The sequence below is a fragment of the Chiloscyllium plagiosum genome, unplaced genomic scaffold (genome assembly GCF_037043375.1).
Source record: "Chiloscyllium plagiosum isolate Xiang-an unplaced genomic scaffold, Cpla_swu_hap1 HiC_scaffold_6, whole genome shotgun sequence".
Taxonomy (NCBI): Eukaryota; Metazoa; Chordata; class Chondrichthyes; order Orectolobiformes; family Hemiscylliidae; genus Chiloscyllium; species Chiloscyllium plagiosum.
This window is the reverse complement of record NW_028270144.1, coordinates 33589775-33606014: the sequence shown is the minus strand read 5'-3', so window position 1 is coordinate 33606014 and position 16240 is coordinate 33589775. Positions and strand designations below refer to the sequence as shown.

At 38.1% G+C, this 16240-nt stretch overlaps 1 protein-coding gene across 2 annotated transcripts in view; it reads left to right on the top strand.

Annotated features, from left to right (window-relative positions):
• rbm26 (RNA binding motif protein 26) overlaps positions 1 to 15126 on the top strand; it is a 74839-nt gene extending 59713 nt beyond the window's left edge. For both annotated transcript variants that reach the window (XM_087987977.1, XM_087987976.1), the window contains exons 19-22: positions 2058 to 2261; positions 4645 to 4731; positions 10518 to 10631; positions 14235 to 15126. In XM_087987977.1, the coding sequence (XP_087844103.1) occupies positions 2058 to 2261; positions 4645 to 4731; positions 10518 to 10631; positions 14235 to 14324 (495 nt within the window). In that variant the 3' untranslated portion in view covers positions 14325 to 15126. The remainder of the gene's footprint in view (positions 1 to 2057; positions 2262 to 4644; positions 4732 to 10517; positions 10632 to 14234) is intronic.
• The last annotated feature ends 1114 nt before the right edge of the window (positions 15127 to 16240 follow it).

The following is a 16240-nucleotide window of genomic DNA, read 5'->3' as shown; positions in this document are numbered from 1 at the left end:
GGTCAAAGGAATACTGTGAAAATTTACGTAGTTCTACATACACTTAATATTTTTATTACATGAAATAAGTATATGAAAGTTACAAGCCTCTGAAGCCAAGTTAAGGTTGCTAAGATGAGGCTTCACAATGTTGTGCTTAACATTTATCTACTTGCTTTGCTTGGTACAAAGTTGTTTGTTGCTGGTGTCCCTATCACCGTCTCAGCACCTTGAATCTGTATAAAAGTAAAAACTGAGGAAACTTGTGGCAATAACAGAGATTTACAGGAGATGGCAGCATTGTCTGCCAGTTTGAAATGATCATTAGAAAACCATGAAATACTTGATTTCTTTTTTCCTCTCTGGACTTGCTACAACTTGTAAACAGATGTAGTATGATTGTGCCAAACTGGTAGCGTTCTGAAATTTAACATCTGAACAGAATTTGGAAATGCTTGTGTCTCATTAGTGATGCGTAGACACAATCGAACTGCATCCTTTAACTGTCCAAATCTATTATTTGGAATTGATGTAGGTTGGACTGTTAATACAGCATTTAATTTTGCCACAAGTAATCTGAACAAATTGTGTTCTTCTGATTTGTCTATCTGTGCATGACTGTTGATAAACATTTCATTGAAATGTCAGGAAAGTGTTTTCCTTCCACAAAATGGTTGGCAAGGTATTTTTTCTAATTACCCACTTTGTGCAAAACTTGAGGCAAAATTGATATTAAATTATGTTGCAAAACATAGGATCTTGATCAGATGGGCCAGTGGGCTGAGAAGTGGCAGATGGAGTTTAATTTAGATAAGCGTGAGGTGCTGCATTTTGGGAAAGCAAATCTTAGTAGGACTTGTACACTTGATGGTAAGGTCCTAGGGAGTGTGGCTGAACAGAGAGATCTTGGAGAGCAGGTTCAGAGCTTCCTGAAAGTGGAGTCACAGGTAGATTGGATTGTGAAGAAGGTGTTTGGGATGCATTCCTTTATTGGTCAAAGTTTTGAGTACCGGAGTTGGGAAGTCATGTTGCAGCTGTACCGGACATTGGTTAGGCCATTTTTGGAATATTGTGTGCAGTTCTGATCTCCTTCCTATCTGAAGGATGTTGTGAATGTTGAAAGGGTTCAGAAAAGATTTATAAGGATGTTGCCAGGGTTGGAGGATTTGAGCTAGAGGGCAAGGTTGAATAGGCAGGGGCTGTTTTCCCTGGAGCATCGGAGGCTGAAGGGTGACCTTATAGAGGTTTATTAAATCATGAGGGGCATGGATAGGATAAATAGACAAAGTCTTTTCCCTGGGGTGGGGAAGTCCAGAACTAGAGGGCATAGGTTTAGGGTGAAAGAAGGAAGATATAAAAGAGACCTACGGGGGCTACTTTTTCACGCAGAGGGTGGAATGAGCTGCCAGAAGAAGTCGTGGAGTCTAATATAATTGCAACATTTAAAAAGCATCTGGATGAGTATATGAATAGGAAGAGTTTGGAGGGATATGGGCCAGGTGCTGGCAGATGGGACTAAATTGCTTTGGGATATCTGGTCAGCATGGACGGGTTGGACTGAAGGGTCTGCTTCCGTGCTGTACGTCTCTCTGACTCTTCGTCAAATTTTGTGTATGCACCACTAAGTTCGGAGAAATAATGTAAGTGCAACGTTTCATTTTGTTGATATGAAAGATGAGTTTTTTCTGACACACTAGCTCAATAAATAGTAAGATTTTCTTGCAGCTCCAGGAAACCCCAGTTCTGAAACAAGAAATAAAATTGCATGTGAAACCCCAGTTCTGTTGAAGAATCACCAAACTTGAAACATTAACTCTCCCTTCTCCCCAAAGATGCTTCAGGACTGGCTGAGTTTCACCAGCAATTTGTGTTTTGATTTCAGATTTCCAGCATTTGCAGTTCTTTGTTTAATTTTACCCTGTGTTCAGTTGAACTCTTAGTAGTTCTGACATCTTTGAAGAGTTCTCTTGTTTACAAAACAGGATCTGAGTTTTTCCTACTGCACTTTGGTTTTCATAAACAACATTAAACTTGTTACATGTGTCTTATTATGTTATGTATTCGCATTCATGTTGCAGGCTGCCAAACGTGGGATCCTTTCCACAGTTCGTGGAAGAGGCCACCACTCCAGGGGACGAGGTGGACATCGAGGTCGCGGCAGAGGACATCGTGGACGAGGCCGCGGTGTACCTTTTCATTCAGTAGTGGACCATCGTCCAAAATCGTTGAATATATCTGGATTTTCAGAAAGTGACCAGGATGAAGTTCTGCCACATTTTGCAGTATGTACTTTTGGCATATCTGAAATTGGGCATGCAAAGTTCTTTGACGTGTCTCAGCACTTGATTTTTTTTCTAGCAACTTGAAAAGTGAAGTGTAAGGTAAAGATTATAAGCACTGACTGGTACAGCAAGCAGTTAAAATGACAAGTGGCATTTAGCCTTTTGGCCTTAATTGCAAGGGGTTTCGAGGACAGGAATAGAGCAGCAGTCTTGCTATAGTTATATAGAGCTATGGTGAGAGAACACCTGGAATATTGTGTGTAGCTCTGATCTCTCAATATTTGAGGAATGATATACTTAGATTGGAGTTGGTAGAGCAAAGGTTCACTAAATTGATCACTGGGATCTGGGAGGCTGTCCCATGTTGAGAGACCGAGTAAGTACTCTAGTTTAGAAAAATCCAAGATTCTGATGGGCTTGATAGGATAGACGCTCAGAGATTTGTTTCTGCTGGTTAGGAAATCTAAAACATTGGTGCAGTGCCAGGGTAAGGGGTCAATCATTTTGGACTGTGGTTGGGAAACTACTCAGATGTCAATCTTTGGAATTCTCCACCATGGATGCTTCATTATTGAATACATTTAATGCTGGGTTAATGCATTTTTTGTGCTTGAGAGAATCAAGGGATATGTCGGAATTGGTGGGGAAATTGAGTTGAAGCTCAAGATACCCATGATTTCATTGAATGACATCAAGCTTGTGGGTTGTAGAGTTTATTCCTGCTCTTGCCACTCAGGGTAGTGCCTTAGATTTATGTCTGCCATCGGGTGTTGTCTCACAAGATGTTAATGTTGTATTAATTCCTCCTTCTACTCCCTTGGAGTAAAAAATGCATCTGGTGCATTCAAATCTCTTTGCTAGTTTGAAAACAACTGTTCGTATCAAGTACCAGGAAACATGTTAAACTAGATAGGTTGCCAAAGCTGTATTTTTTTTTTCAAACAACTCTTCTGTAAGGATCAAGATCTAAAGGGCATAGATTTAAAGTGATTTGGAAAATAAACAAATGCAATGGAGAAAATATTTTTTTTGAGGAGTTAGGTTCTGGAATATGTCGCCTGGATATTTGACGAAGGCAAGTTCAGTCAATGTATTCAACAAGGCTTTCAATTTTTGTGAATCGAGACCATGTAACGCTTGCACTGAAAAGACAGGAGAATGGCACCAAGTTGGTATTCATTCAGACTACCAGTGTGGTCACAATGAATGGAATGGCCTATTCCTCACTGGAACAATTCTGGTTCTAGAAGGCAGCTCACCACCACCTTAAGGGCAGCTAGAGGTTGGCAATGAATGCTGTTCCAGCCACTGGCACCCTCATTAAATTTTGCAAAAAGAATGTGGGTCCCAGAGGAGTACATCTGACTTCCCCCATGTTTGATTCACAGGATGCCTAATTTTAATCTCCAATTGGGAGATAAATAAATGAAGCCACAATGCTCTTTTGGGTAGTCTTTTTAGTTGATATTAGTGCTGTCGCACATAGTAAAAGTCATGAAGTGAGAGAACAGACAATCTTTTAAAGCAGAAGAAGCTGCATTGTCATAAAGATGGAAGAGAAATATGGAATTGATCTTTATTTTGATCCAGTGGAGGGAGTTGATATGATAGACGAGTGGCCTGCAATGCATTAAATTTGTTGGGTCCGATTGAAAGCAGTCAAAAGGAATCCTTCCTTGTGTGATTTCGCTCTCAGTTGCCTGGCCCCATGTTTTAGAATTCATTTCTTCAATCTCTCATAGTTTTTTTTTTCCTGGCCTTGCTTTAAAACTGTCCTCTAAAATCTACCACTTGGACTAAGATTTTATTCCATCTGTCCTAACATATCCTTCTGTGATTCACTGTCAAATTTTGCTTGATATTGCTCTTTTGAAGTACCTTGGAGCTTTAGACTATTTTCAAGTGCTAAATAAATTTATCTGTCATCGTGGGAACCTTCTGTGTCACTTTGACAATTTAAACATTTATGAGAAGCTGCTGTCTGTTAAGATTTTCTTTTCAGAATTTCTACTGAATTTTGCATCCTCCAGTCAACTGCATTGCTGCCCACCATTTCTGGTGGGTGATTTCTGTATTCTAGAAACCAGTGCTTGCCAGAAAGTCCAGTGTAGAGAAATTTGTGTGTGTGTCTTATATATGTCTGCACTGAAACATGTCACTATTGCATTGGGTGTACTAATTAGAGTTTTGTTTCTTTTTTTTTAAAGTTGTGTTACTTTAAAATCTTATTCAAGTGCAATGTTAAACTGCATGTTGGTATTATTTCTCAGTGAATATGTTTCCTTATTTTGTTACCTTGAAAAAATAGGCTGAAAATGTGACTATAAAATCCAGTGGTTGAAATTTTAATAGTTAAAAGACTTTATTTTATTCCTCTTTTAAGCAATTTGGTGAAATTGAGGATTGTCAGATTGATGACTGCACTCGTCATGCAGTTATTACTTACAAGACAAGGGCAGAAGCAGAAGCTGTAAGTAAATGATATTTCATAATGTAAATATAAGATTACTTAGAGTATGGAAGTGAACTCCAAAATTTTTAAATGGATCACTCATTATGAATGAGATCTCAGACAGTGAAGGCACTTCCATGACAATTTAGTGAATTTATTCAGTTTCAGTGTTACTTAACCTCCCGAGCATTGTGTAGTTTATCATTTGTGATCGTTGATAGCCATGAAACTTGTGTATGGTAGTAAACTATCATTTTAGTTTAGAAAAGATGGTGGAAATTATCAATTTGATGTGTTCACTTAGGTTCTTCAGAATCTATTGAATGGCTGATGTGTGTATATGTGAACATTTTTATCAGCAAGGTATGAGTGTTTCTCTGATATAGCGGAGAGTGACTTTTTATTTTTGGCATAGCTCAGATTAGTATATGGGTGATTTCTTGAGTTTTTGCATATCAATTATTTACCGCTCCATATGTAGTGCTTTATTGTTCAGTTGTGTTGTGATAGAGATATGCCAGCTTTGCTGAACGAAGTTGATTCATAATCTTCTCGGTGTGGTCTGAAGAATGCATAGCTGCATGCACAGCTGGACCTCATCAAATTTATTCCAAACTTAAATTTGAAAATTCAAAATTTGTACCTGGGGAGTGTGATATTGCACCATGTCATGTAAAAATGTCATTAAAGATGTACATGTTTCTACATTTCTCACATTAGTCTTTATTGCATGATAAATCATGTGACTATACTAGCAGTGCTGTATGCTGCTAATGTGTTAACACTCATTTGTTTGGCTTTTGTTTTAACTTAAGATTTTGTTTTTCACTCGTTCAAATTAATATTTTTACTCAAAATTTTAAACGTTTATTTATTGCTCTCTTTTCTAGTTGCAGTAAAATACCTCAAAAATATAGTTTCAGGCTTATGTGAACTGATCTTGTAAATGTAGTCAGTATTCAGCTTCCTTATTGGATGAAGGAAGCACCAGTTTATTTTACATGCTGCAAGCATAACTCAGGTGGCATTCAATGTATTCACTAAATTTTGTGCATTAGCTTAATTTGACATGTGGTCTTTTGCAAATTGGTTAAGTTTATTCTGATGTATCAATCTGCGAGGAGAGTGGAGGGCAAGCTTTTTAAAAATTCCTCTGCTTGATTAATTCAGTTTGTTCTCCATATTAGTGTCACTTATTCTGAAAATGTGTTCATAACAGACACTCACCTGCATTTAAAAAAAAGGAGTGTAATTTTTCAGTGAATTAAACCACATTTCTGGTACCATCTTTAATGGCTTTAAAATTTTCTCCAGCTGGAAACTGGGAAAATTGAAAGCGTTATTTCCAGCTCTTGCTGTGAAGTAAATTTATGACTGATTCCATTGATCCATCCGCCCACACTCTGATTACATTGGACTGTGCAGAGCCTTGGCAACCTGTATGCATGTAGCTGATTCTCCGTTTTGTACACTATACTCTACAAAGCTGAACTGCACTAGTGATATAAATGCTGTGGCTACAAGAGCAGACAGAGACTCTGAAGGCTGCAGCAAGTAACTCCTTTGCTAGCCTCAAAGCCTGTCCACTATCTACAAGGCACAATCAAGTGTATGATGGAATACTCCCCACTTGTCTGGACTCGCAGCTCTAACAGCACTCAAGAAGTTTGATACCATCCTGGACAAAGCTGTCAACTTGATTGGCACCACATTGACCAATATTCGGTCCTACCACTGCTGATGTTCAGTTGCAGCAGTAAATGGCACCTACAAGTAAATGTTTAGTTCAGAAGGCTGTGAAATATTGACTGCAAAGAAAAAAGGCATTCACGTTATCAGTAATGTTACAACATCAGCCTTACCAGCACAAAAATATTTCATCCCCACTTCTGAAGCAGGACATCTAATCTGTTTGCTTCCCATTTAGTTACCCTGGTGAAATTTCACTAAACATATGTGCTTGTGATCTTCAAGAGGAGAATGAAATCAATTTATTTTCGGGGTGGAGGAGGAGTGGACACGTTCTTTTCAAAAGGTTTCCCAAAATTAAGCCTGTTTTAATTCTGTTATAATTTAATTTTAAAACTGCCGAAAAAACTATTAAAACTATTAATTAAATTATTCTATTCACATGTTTCGTCCATTTTAATTTTTTTGTGTTGAATCCATTTTTAGCAGAATTAAATCTTCAGCAGTTCACACTCCAATGTGTCAAGAAAAATATTCTGCCATAAAATGCATAATGAAAATGTTAGCAGAATATACTGGTTCATGGAAGATTTTACTTTTTTGGTGAAATGCAAATATAATCTAACCGGTACAGTAAACTTTGTTTTACTGGCACTCTTGATAAGCTAGCAAAAATTATATACCTGAAATACCGGAAATTTACTCTATCTCTACGATGTCCGAGTAATCAGTTGAGGATGCAAAGGCTCTCTGCTAAGTTTTATTTAAGGCCAAGTTGCATTATTATTGGAACGATTTATGCTGTAAATAAACAGTGATGTGCATATCCCCTGCATTACTTAGTGTATGTTTTAAATTGATTATGAGGATGACTTGATCAACCAGAATATTTGATCAACTGGTACACTCCTTTCCCAGAGGTGCCAGTTAATAAAAAGCTTGCTTTGCGTGCACAAATGCATTAAATTCATGATAAAAGCTTAAATTTGCACCCGAACGAGTGTTTGCACCTAAGGTGAAAACTCTATCCTGAAGTATCCATCTTTGAACTTGTGCTAAGCTGTGACTGCAGTGGCAAATGACCAAGAGGTTGAAGTGGGGCAAATACTTATAACAATTGACTGGAACCTTATCCTAAGCTCAAGAACAGCACTTCACCTTGCTAAAAGACACTTAACGTTCTTGTTTATCAACTTCAGACATTGGTCACACTTCCCATTTTGTTTCAGACAGCCGGTATTGGTAATATAGGATGAGTGCACTGCTATTTTCAGCATTTGAGGGAAGATTTTCCCCTGATACAGTTGTGGGTAGGGTTTTCTTCTTAGTGGATTTTCATGCCTTATATTATCTTTTCAATTCTCCCTCCCCCCAGCTTCAGAAGGTAATTCTTTTCCTAGCTGCATGATTTGTTTTGTATTGTAACTACTTGCACATCCTCTGCATCTTGAATAATAATTTAGTACTCTAATTTCTCTTTTATCAGGCCATTATCACTTCTGCCATTAATCATCTCCTGTTCTGTACTTAATCACAGACTGTTTTTTCCTCCTACTTCTTTTTCCCTGTATCTATTCCTCCTTGCAAGTTATTCATTTTGCAGATCAAAGGAGTAATCCCTGTCCTGAAACAATAAAATTACCTTTCTTCCTCCATAATGGTTGCATTTTGCATTTTTTCCTCTTCTTTTTCTCTGCTAGCCTTACAAATTTTGATTTGTACTTAGACACCCTTACAAGTTTTAGTCTTCAAATAGCAAGCAAGAATAAAGTCATGATTTTAAAGAAATATTTTACCCATGTGCATATTTTGAGGTTTGTTTTACCACATCAATAAATTGTTAAGTATGATTTCTTGAACTGGTTCCTTTGTACTAGTTTTAAAGTATAGTTTTACTTCCAGCAGGTGTAGATATTTTTTCGTAAATCTATTCAGGGATGTTATTACACATCTCTGGAGCAGATCAGACTTGAACCTGGGTCTCCCACCTCAGAGGTAGGGACATTACCACAGTGTCACAAGAGCCCTCAACATCCAATATATTTGACTTTAATTTGTATATGTTCGTATTTAAGTCCAGGTAGAGAGAACACGCAAGGCTAAGAAAATAACTTCTGGAATCTGAAGAACTCGCAGCATCAAGATACTGAGTTATGTTTAGACAAACTTTTCGAATTTCCTGCGTGCCGATCTCCTCTAGTTGAATTAATGCATGTATCTCAGTCTCTGCTCAGAACTAGTTTCTTATCCCTGAGGAATACACACAATGTTTCCTGTTTGGTTTTGACACTATAGGGCTAGTAGGGATGATAATAAATGCTTGTTCAGCCAGTAACACCATATCCCATGAGTGAATTTTAAAAAACAAAAAATTTTACAGCTACATAATACTAGCTATTGACTAACAAATGTGCGATCGCTTTTTAATTCTTAATGGTTTTGTTGCTGTTCTACCCGGGACATTCTTTAAAATTCATTCATGGGATGTGGGTACCGTTGGCTAAGCTGGCATTTGCCGCTCATCACTAATTGCCCAGAGACAAGTTAAGAGCCAATCATATTGCTGTGGGTCTGGAGTCACGTCTAGGCGAGATGAGATAAGGATGGCAGTTTCCTCCCTGAAAGGACATTAGCAAAAAGATGGGTTTTTCAACAATCAACAACCACTTTCGTGGTAATCATTCAGTTCTTCATTCCAGATGTTTATTGATTTCAATTCAATCAACTGCGGTAGCAGGATTTGAACCCTGGTCCCTGTAATGCTACTTGGGTCTCTAGATGAACAGTTTAGCAATAATACCACTGGACCATTGCACCCTCCCCCCAAAAATATAAGTGGATAAACTACAATTTCTAGCCAAATATTACTGAACAGAATTGCAAATTTACCAGAGTTAGGTATGTTGATTACCACAAAGATAAAGATAGGATGTTTCCAACTTTTCGATAATCTTTCTGCTTTCTGTTATAAACAGTTCAATATTTTTGTTTCCTTCAGTGGATCCCTCTCTGTATCTGCGTAACTCACTGGATGAAGGAAGTGCACTTTTTGTCTCTCCGAAATTTCTCATTCATGTAACACGTTTTGGTCAAAAAAATCTAGATGTCCTTTGTAAATGTTAAAGTGAGTTTCCAAAAAACAAAATAGAATGCCTTTGCGTGCTTCGTATAGCATTTAACTTGTCAACTGTTTTGTCTGAGAACCTTTTGTCAGCATGGAGTTTTAGTGGCAAGCTAATTATACTTGCATCCGAATACTCCAGATGGTTTGAGTTTTAAACAATTTATTATAATTTTGTATTATACAGTATGCTTTGCATACCATTTAGTAAGGCTGAAAAGTAAGAGGCTGGAAAAACACAGCAAGCCAGACAGCATCAGGAGGTGGAGAAGTCAATGTTTTGGGTGTAACCCTTCTTCAGGACTGGGGGTGGGTGTAAGGGAAGCTGCAGATAGGTTGGTGGGGGGGGAGAAAGGCATGGTGGAGAGGTACAGCCTGGTTGGTCAGTTGGAGAAATGAATCTGGTTGGTAGATGGAAGAAAGAGTCGATCAGAGGAGGGGGAGGGGCTCAAAAGTGAGCAGTGGGGTGGGAAGTGAAGTTATTTGAAATTGGAGAACTCTTTGTTGAAGCTGTAAGCTGCCCAGGCAGAAGATATGAGGTGTTGTTCCTCCAATTTGTGGTCTGATTCTCTGTGGCAATGGAGGTGGCTGAGGATGGACATGTCAGGAAGGAGCATCGCCTGGAAAACTCGACATTGAGTTCTGCAGTCTCAAATAACCTCCCTTCCTATCCCCCAATTCCCCTCTCCCACATTTCTGCAGCTCCCCTTAGACCCACCTCCAGTCCTGAATAAGGGTTACATCCACCTCTTGATGCTGCCTGGTTTTCTGTGTTCTTCCAGCCTCTTGCTTGCCTACCTTGAATTCCAGCATCTGCATTTTTTTTCTCTCTAATTTCGTAAGGCTGTCCTCGTTTTTGATATTTTGGAGACCCTGATTAATTGATTATTCCATGAATTTGTTATATGAGTTGTGTAATTGAAATTATTCATCATGCTTTGTGAAGTAGTTTTTGTTGAGGGTATCATTTTTCTCTGTTCAATTTGGATTTTAGGCTGCTTTACATGGAATTCGCTTCAAAGGGCAGGACCTTCAACTTGCTTGGTTTAAGCCTGGAGCTGCCACTGCAACTGCTGAACCTGAGGATGTGGAGGCAGAGGAAGAGGAGGTACATTTTGTATTAGAATAATTCACATTTGGAGACAATGTTATGAATTTGCTATTGATTACCTTTAGTGAGGATCAACTGCAAATAGAATTCTGGATAGCTCCAAATGACAGTCTTTCCACATCAGCCCATTTTTACAAAAGAAGCGAGTTCTTCATTTCTGAGGGGAGATTCTGCTCAGAGCCTTATTCCATTCTGATGGTTCATTCATAGCGCATTGGACCTGATCCTTGGAAGTGAAGTAGGCTAAGTGGATCAAGTGTCATTGGGGAAACATTTAGAAGACAGTGATCATTGTATCACAAAGGTCATGGTGGAATTGGGAAATTTACACGACGAGTACTCCAGTCTAATTGACGTCCCTCGTTATGACTACTCTATGATGTTGGCATTTCAATGTAATTTTCCTGCAAATTTGTCCTTCTACATCCTTTCCGCTGTTGGTAATCTATAGTCTACATGGAGAAATGTATTTGCACCCTTTTTATTCAAAATTGATTGTGTACTTAGGCCTCTGAGACATTTTACTTGGGCTGAAAATGGCAAGTAAAATTTGTGTCTAACAAATAACCATCACCGCTAAGACACAATCTAACCACCAACCCATGGCATTCAGTGACATTAGCATCATTGAATCTGCCACTGTGAACGTCCTGGGTAGGGTTAGCATTGACCAGAAACCAAACTGCACTTGCCATCTGACTGCAGTGGCTGTAAGAGGAGGTCAGAGGCTAAGAATGCTGCAGTGAGTAACTGAAGGAGCAGCACTTTGAAAGCTTGTGCTTTCAAATAAACCTGTTTGACTATAACTTGATGTTGTGATTTTTAACTTTGTCCACCCCCATCCAACACTGGCTCCTCCACATCATAAATATTTTGTGACAGCCATCATCTTACCATAAGGTCTAGGTGCAGAAGCCCATTGAGTCTGCTTCACCACTCAGTTAAATCATGGCTGATTTCCAAGTTCTGAAATCCACTTTACTCCAAGATTCCTTTGCTGATTAAAAACTTGTCTATCTCAGCCTTGAATATATTTAATGATCTAACTTGAACAACCTTCTCTGGTTCTAAAACAAATTTCCACAAAGTCCCCCTTCACTGAATATCTCTACATCCACTACAATTAAACTTCATGTTATTTTTCAGTATGTTACCACTTGCGTTCTGTCTTCCTTAAGTAATGATCTCAATGCGCAGGTTTTACATCTGCATCCTTCGACGTTTTATTCATTTTGTCCTCTGGCTGTCTAATCTGTCAAGCTTTCAGTCATCTTTCCCAAAGCATCGTCACAGTTCAATGTCTACTATTTGTTTTTCCCCTCTGCCACTACATCAGGATTTTTTTTTCCCTGCTTCACTATTCAAGTGTTCAACTGTTTTGTTTAATTTTTTCCACCCCTCCCACCTTTGTCACATATGTGCATGACCCTCTGCTGTCATCTGCTGATGAGTGAATAAGGGGCAAGACAAGTTGAAAGACAATCACAGTAGGGAAATACGATCTTGGAGAAACTTGGAAAAAGAGTGACAAAGAGCTCAGCAGTTGTTTTCATTTATGAAGCAAATCAAATGAAGCAAATCTCTAGCACAGTAAAATTTATAAACATGTTTGAACAGGACTACTATCAATAAAAAAAAATTGCCCTTCAGAAGGAGATATTAGAGCAGCCAAACAAAAGTTTGATTGGAGAGCCAGGAGTTAAAGAGCACCATAACCAAGGACAGAAGGCATAGATACGAAAGGTTCAAAATATTCGAAGCATTCGAAAGGAGGATAAAAGGGAAGACAGAAGTCTAGTGAGGCAGGCAAAGGACCAATTTGAGCTTGTATTTGTATTTTGGACTGAGTGTAGCAATTCCTGGCTGCCACGCAGAGTGACGTCAGCACTGTCGGTTTAATTTCCATGCAGGCTGAGGTTACCATGAAGGACTCTCCTTCTCAACCGCTTTCCTTGCATGAGGCATGATGAGCCTCAGGTTAAGCCGCTACCAGTCATTTCTCTTTAATAAGAGGGCATTGCTGTGGTCCAGGCGGACTTTGGTGATTTTTATTATTTGTCCATGAGTTTTCTGCAGCCTTTAATGTATTTGGCTATGTCACATCTTGTAGTGTTTGTACTCCATTTTCTGACTCAGTGGGGCTACCCTCACTTGGTTCCACTCTTAACTTGTCTGACAATTTGCAGACTGTCGAGATCAATTTTCTTTTTCTACTGTCATTATTGGAAGGTTCATGCTTGCCACCTCGCCATTCCCCGTCACACATTGTCCCTAGGCAGTATCATCTATAGATGTAGAATCAATTTCCACATGCCTCAATGACATTCACTTGTATTCTCCTTCGTTTCTCAATCAGTACATTGTTGTGAAACTGTTGTCATGTTTGACTCTGACCTCGAGGGAGTTTTCCTTTTGAATCACCAATTAGCTCGGGTTTTGCTAGTGTCATGTGGCATTGATTATTACCTTTATGTTGCTAGCTGTTGTCAGTTTAACAATATGCCACCTTTTAGATTGTTTCCTCTTGTTTTAATTCACATGGCCCATAAGGATCCAAGAATGCAATTCATGTGTTTTCATTAACTAACATTTACCATAATATCAAATTAGCTAAAAACCTTTTTCCACTTAAAATGGGGTTTTGCCATTTAACAATTTTAATTTCAGGAAGAACAAAAGCAATTTTTAGAGACGGTTTTGCTGATAGCTTTTAAATTAAATTAGCAATCACATTATGATCTTTGCAAAGAAAATCTATTGCATCAAGTAGACTGAGCAGGCTTCAGACTTCCAACAAATTCTATATTAACAAACCACTTGTTTTTTGCAGGATCTAATTGAAATGTCAACCATCTGTCAGATGGTTCAATATTTGGCCATATTCCTTTTAAATGAAGCAAGCATAACCTTTGCAAAACACAGTACTGTTGCACAAGATAATGAATTATTTAAAAAATCTTTGAATCAGAGTGCAGACAATTACTTCAATTTCGTATGAGCTTGTGTGTTTAATGTAGTTGTGTGCCTGGCATAAGAACTGTTCGACATTTTCCTTATTCATTCACGGAATGTGGTCATCTCTGGGTAGGCCAGCACTTGTTACCCATCCCTAATTAGCCAGAGGGCAATTAAGAGTCAACCACATTTGCATTGTTTTGTGAACCAACACTCCTAGTTGGTAATAAAGGCAACAAGTTGGCAAACTGTGGTATTTGATTTCATGTGCAGGTCGGTTTTCATTGCCTTTGTTGCTTTGAAAATTAAATGCCACCAATATCTCATTTGGTGAAGCACCAATGCCTCACAGATTTTTTTAGTTATCAGGTGGGAATTCATACACTTGTGGAGTTCAAGATTTTGACCCAGGAGCACTACTTGTATCAAGTCAGTATGGTTTGATATTTTGAGGGAAACTTTGAAGAGATTGTAAATAAAAGATTCTCTGCATACTCGTGGCATGTGTTCCCCATTGGAGAACTGAACAAAGTCATAATGTAAATGAATTATATCACACATTTATTTCAGTTATTGTCAAAGTTCATTGGTATGTACTGCTTCTAAGCGAGTTCACTTTATTTTAATGAAAGAATTTCTGCTTAGTTTCAGGAAGACTCTTTGATTGATGACTTATTGCTCCAAGATGATGATGACGAAGAGGATGATAATGAACCACGTTCATGGCGAAGATGATCAAAGAACGACCAATGTTTACTTACAAAAAGCTATGCTGCCTGCATTCTAAATCATAATGTGATTTTTTTAAGAAGAAAAACTAATGTACTAAAGATTGTAGTGAATTACCTGTAATAGTTCAGAAGCACTGTTTGGAGTAGAGCGTTAGCAACTCATTACAGAGCTACTGTACCCATTTGGAAGAAGTGAAATGAAATTACGGCTTTAGTTGCAGCAGAAAGCATGTATGTAATTCATTTTTTTAAAATTCATTTTGTGAAACTTGGTATACAAATGTTCATTGAACTTGGCCTAACAGAGATACCAAGACTTTAAATGTAATTTACTGATTTGGTCATATGATCTGACCAAACTAAGAACATTTCAATGTAACTATTATAATTGGTTCCATGTTGTTATGGAATGAAAGTTGACATTGAATCTCTACGGATGTTTTGAAAAACGGAGACATTCAAAGCTTTGTGATAAAGCAGAGAATTTGGGAAGTACTGAAAAGTGCTCTTGTTTGTTAAAAGTTATGTATACCTTTATTTTGCATAGTTTGTTTTAGGCTTTACTATGTATTAGCCTTGGTTTTCTTCTGTTGGATTTGTGTATGTATTTTACTTGAGGGTTGATTTTAAACATTCATTGTACAACAGCTCTGTCAAAAGTCATTTTGACTTCTGACACATGTTTAAAAAAAAATAAAGAAGTGGAATGGTCTAATATATATAAAAAAGAAAAAAAAGTATGTAATATAAAAGAGAATTGGTTACATGTAAAAACACAGGCAGACCATTCCAAATCCCCACCAAAATCAGTCACAAAAGAGCTTTAACCAAGTCTGCATTTCCATTAACTTAAAAGTTTCCTTTGCAGCAAAGGGGCAATGGTAAGTACAATTCTACTCCATTATGCACATTGTTTTTGATGTTTTGTGGAGCTTTTAAGTGTTACAGGATTTGGCTAACTTTGCTATTCAGTCAGCAGCTGAATTTTTGACGTTTATGCCACTTGAGTAGCAATGAGTGTCAATGATTCAGGTTAATAAACCGAATGGGAGAGTCCTGCTGTAATATCTCAATAAAATTATCACTTTTTTTTTAAATATTGGGGCAACTTTTGGATTTCTTAATTTCAATTTATAAGTTGTTTCACTTGGTTTACTGTGTAGCTACCTGCTGCAGTGAATGGGTTTTCACTTAGTATGATGGCACTCATGTCTTGCCTCTGTAAATATTTCCAAGAAAGAGAATCATTGAATCTCTACAATACACAAAGAGGCCATTTGACCCATTGAATTTGCACTGAACCTCTAAAGAGCATCCCAACCAGACCCAACCCCCTGTTCCTATCCCCATTAACCCCGCATGTGATTTTTACCATTGCTAACTGCACATCCATGGACAATTTTTAAGCATGGCTAATCCACCTAACTTGTATGCATTTGGACTGTGGGAGGAAACTGGACCATCTGGTGGAAACGGAGCATGTGCAGTCGCCTAGGGCTGGAATTGAACCCAGGTCCCTGGCATTGTGAGGCTGTAGTGCTTACCACTGTGCCACAGACATTAAGCTTGCATTTTTAAAATTCCTATTTAAGAGATGCTGGCTCAAATGTGAGATGTGTCATGTGATCTAGGAAGCATATACAACAGAAGTATAAAATATTGAAAATACCCAGCAGATTTTGGCAGAAAGTGGTTTTTAAAAGCATTATATCGGGCCGTTGAAGGGGAAGAATGCTGTCTACTGGTGATCCTGCCATAAATATGGATAGAAACACAAAAAAAGTATAGTTAGTTATTTTGTATATTATTGTAGTCTTGTCACTGTTACTGTTTAGGAGACCCTGATTATGTATGCACTTTGTGACGAAAGGATGCATCCAATTGGCTGGGTTGGGGAAATTATAACCTATTTCCAATATC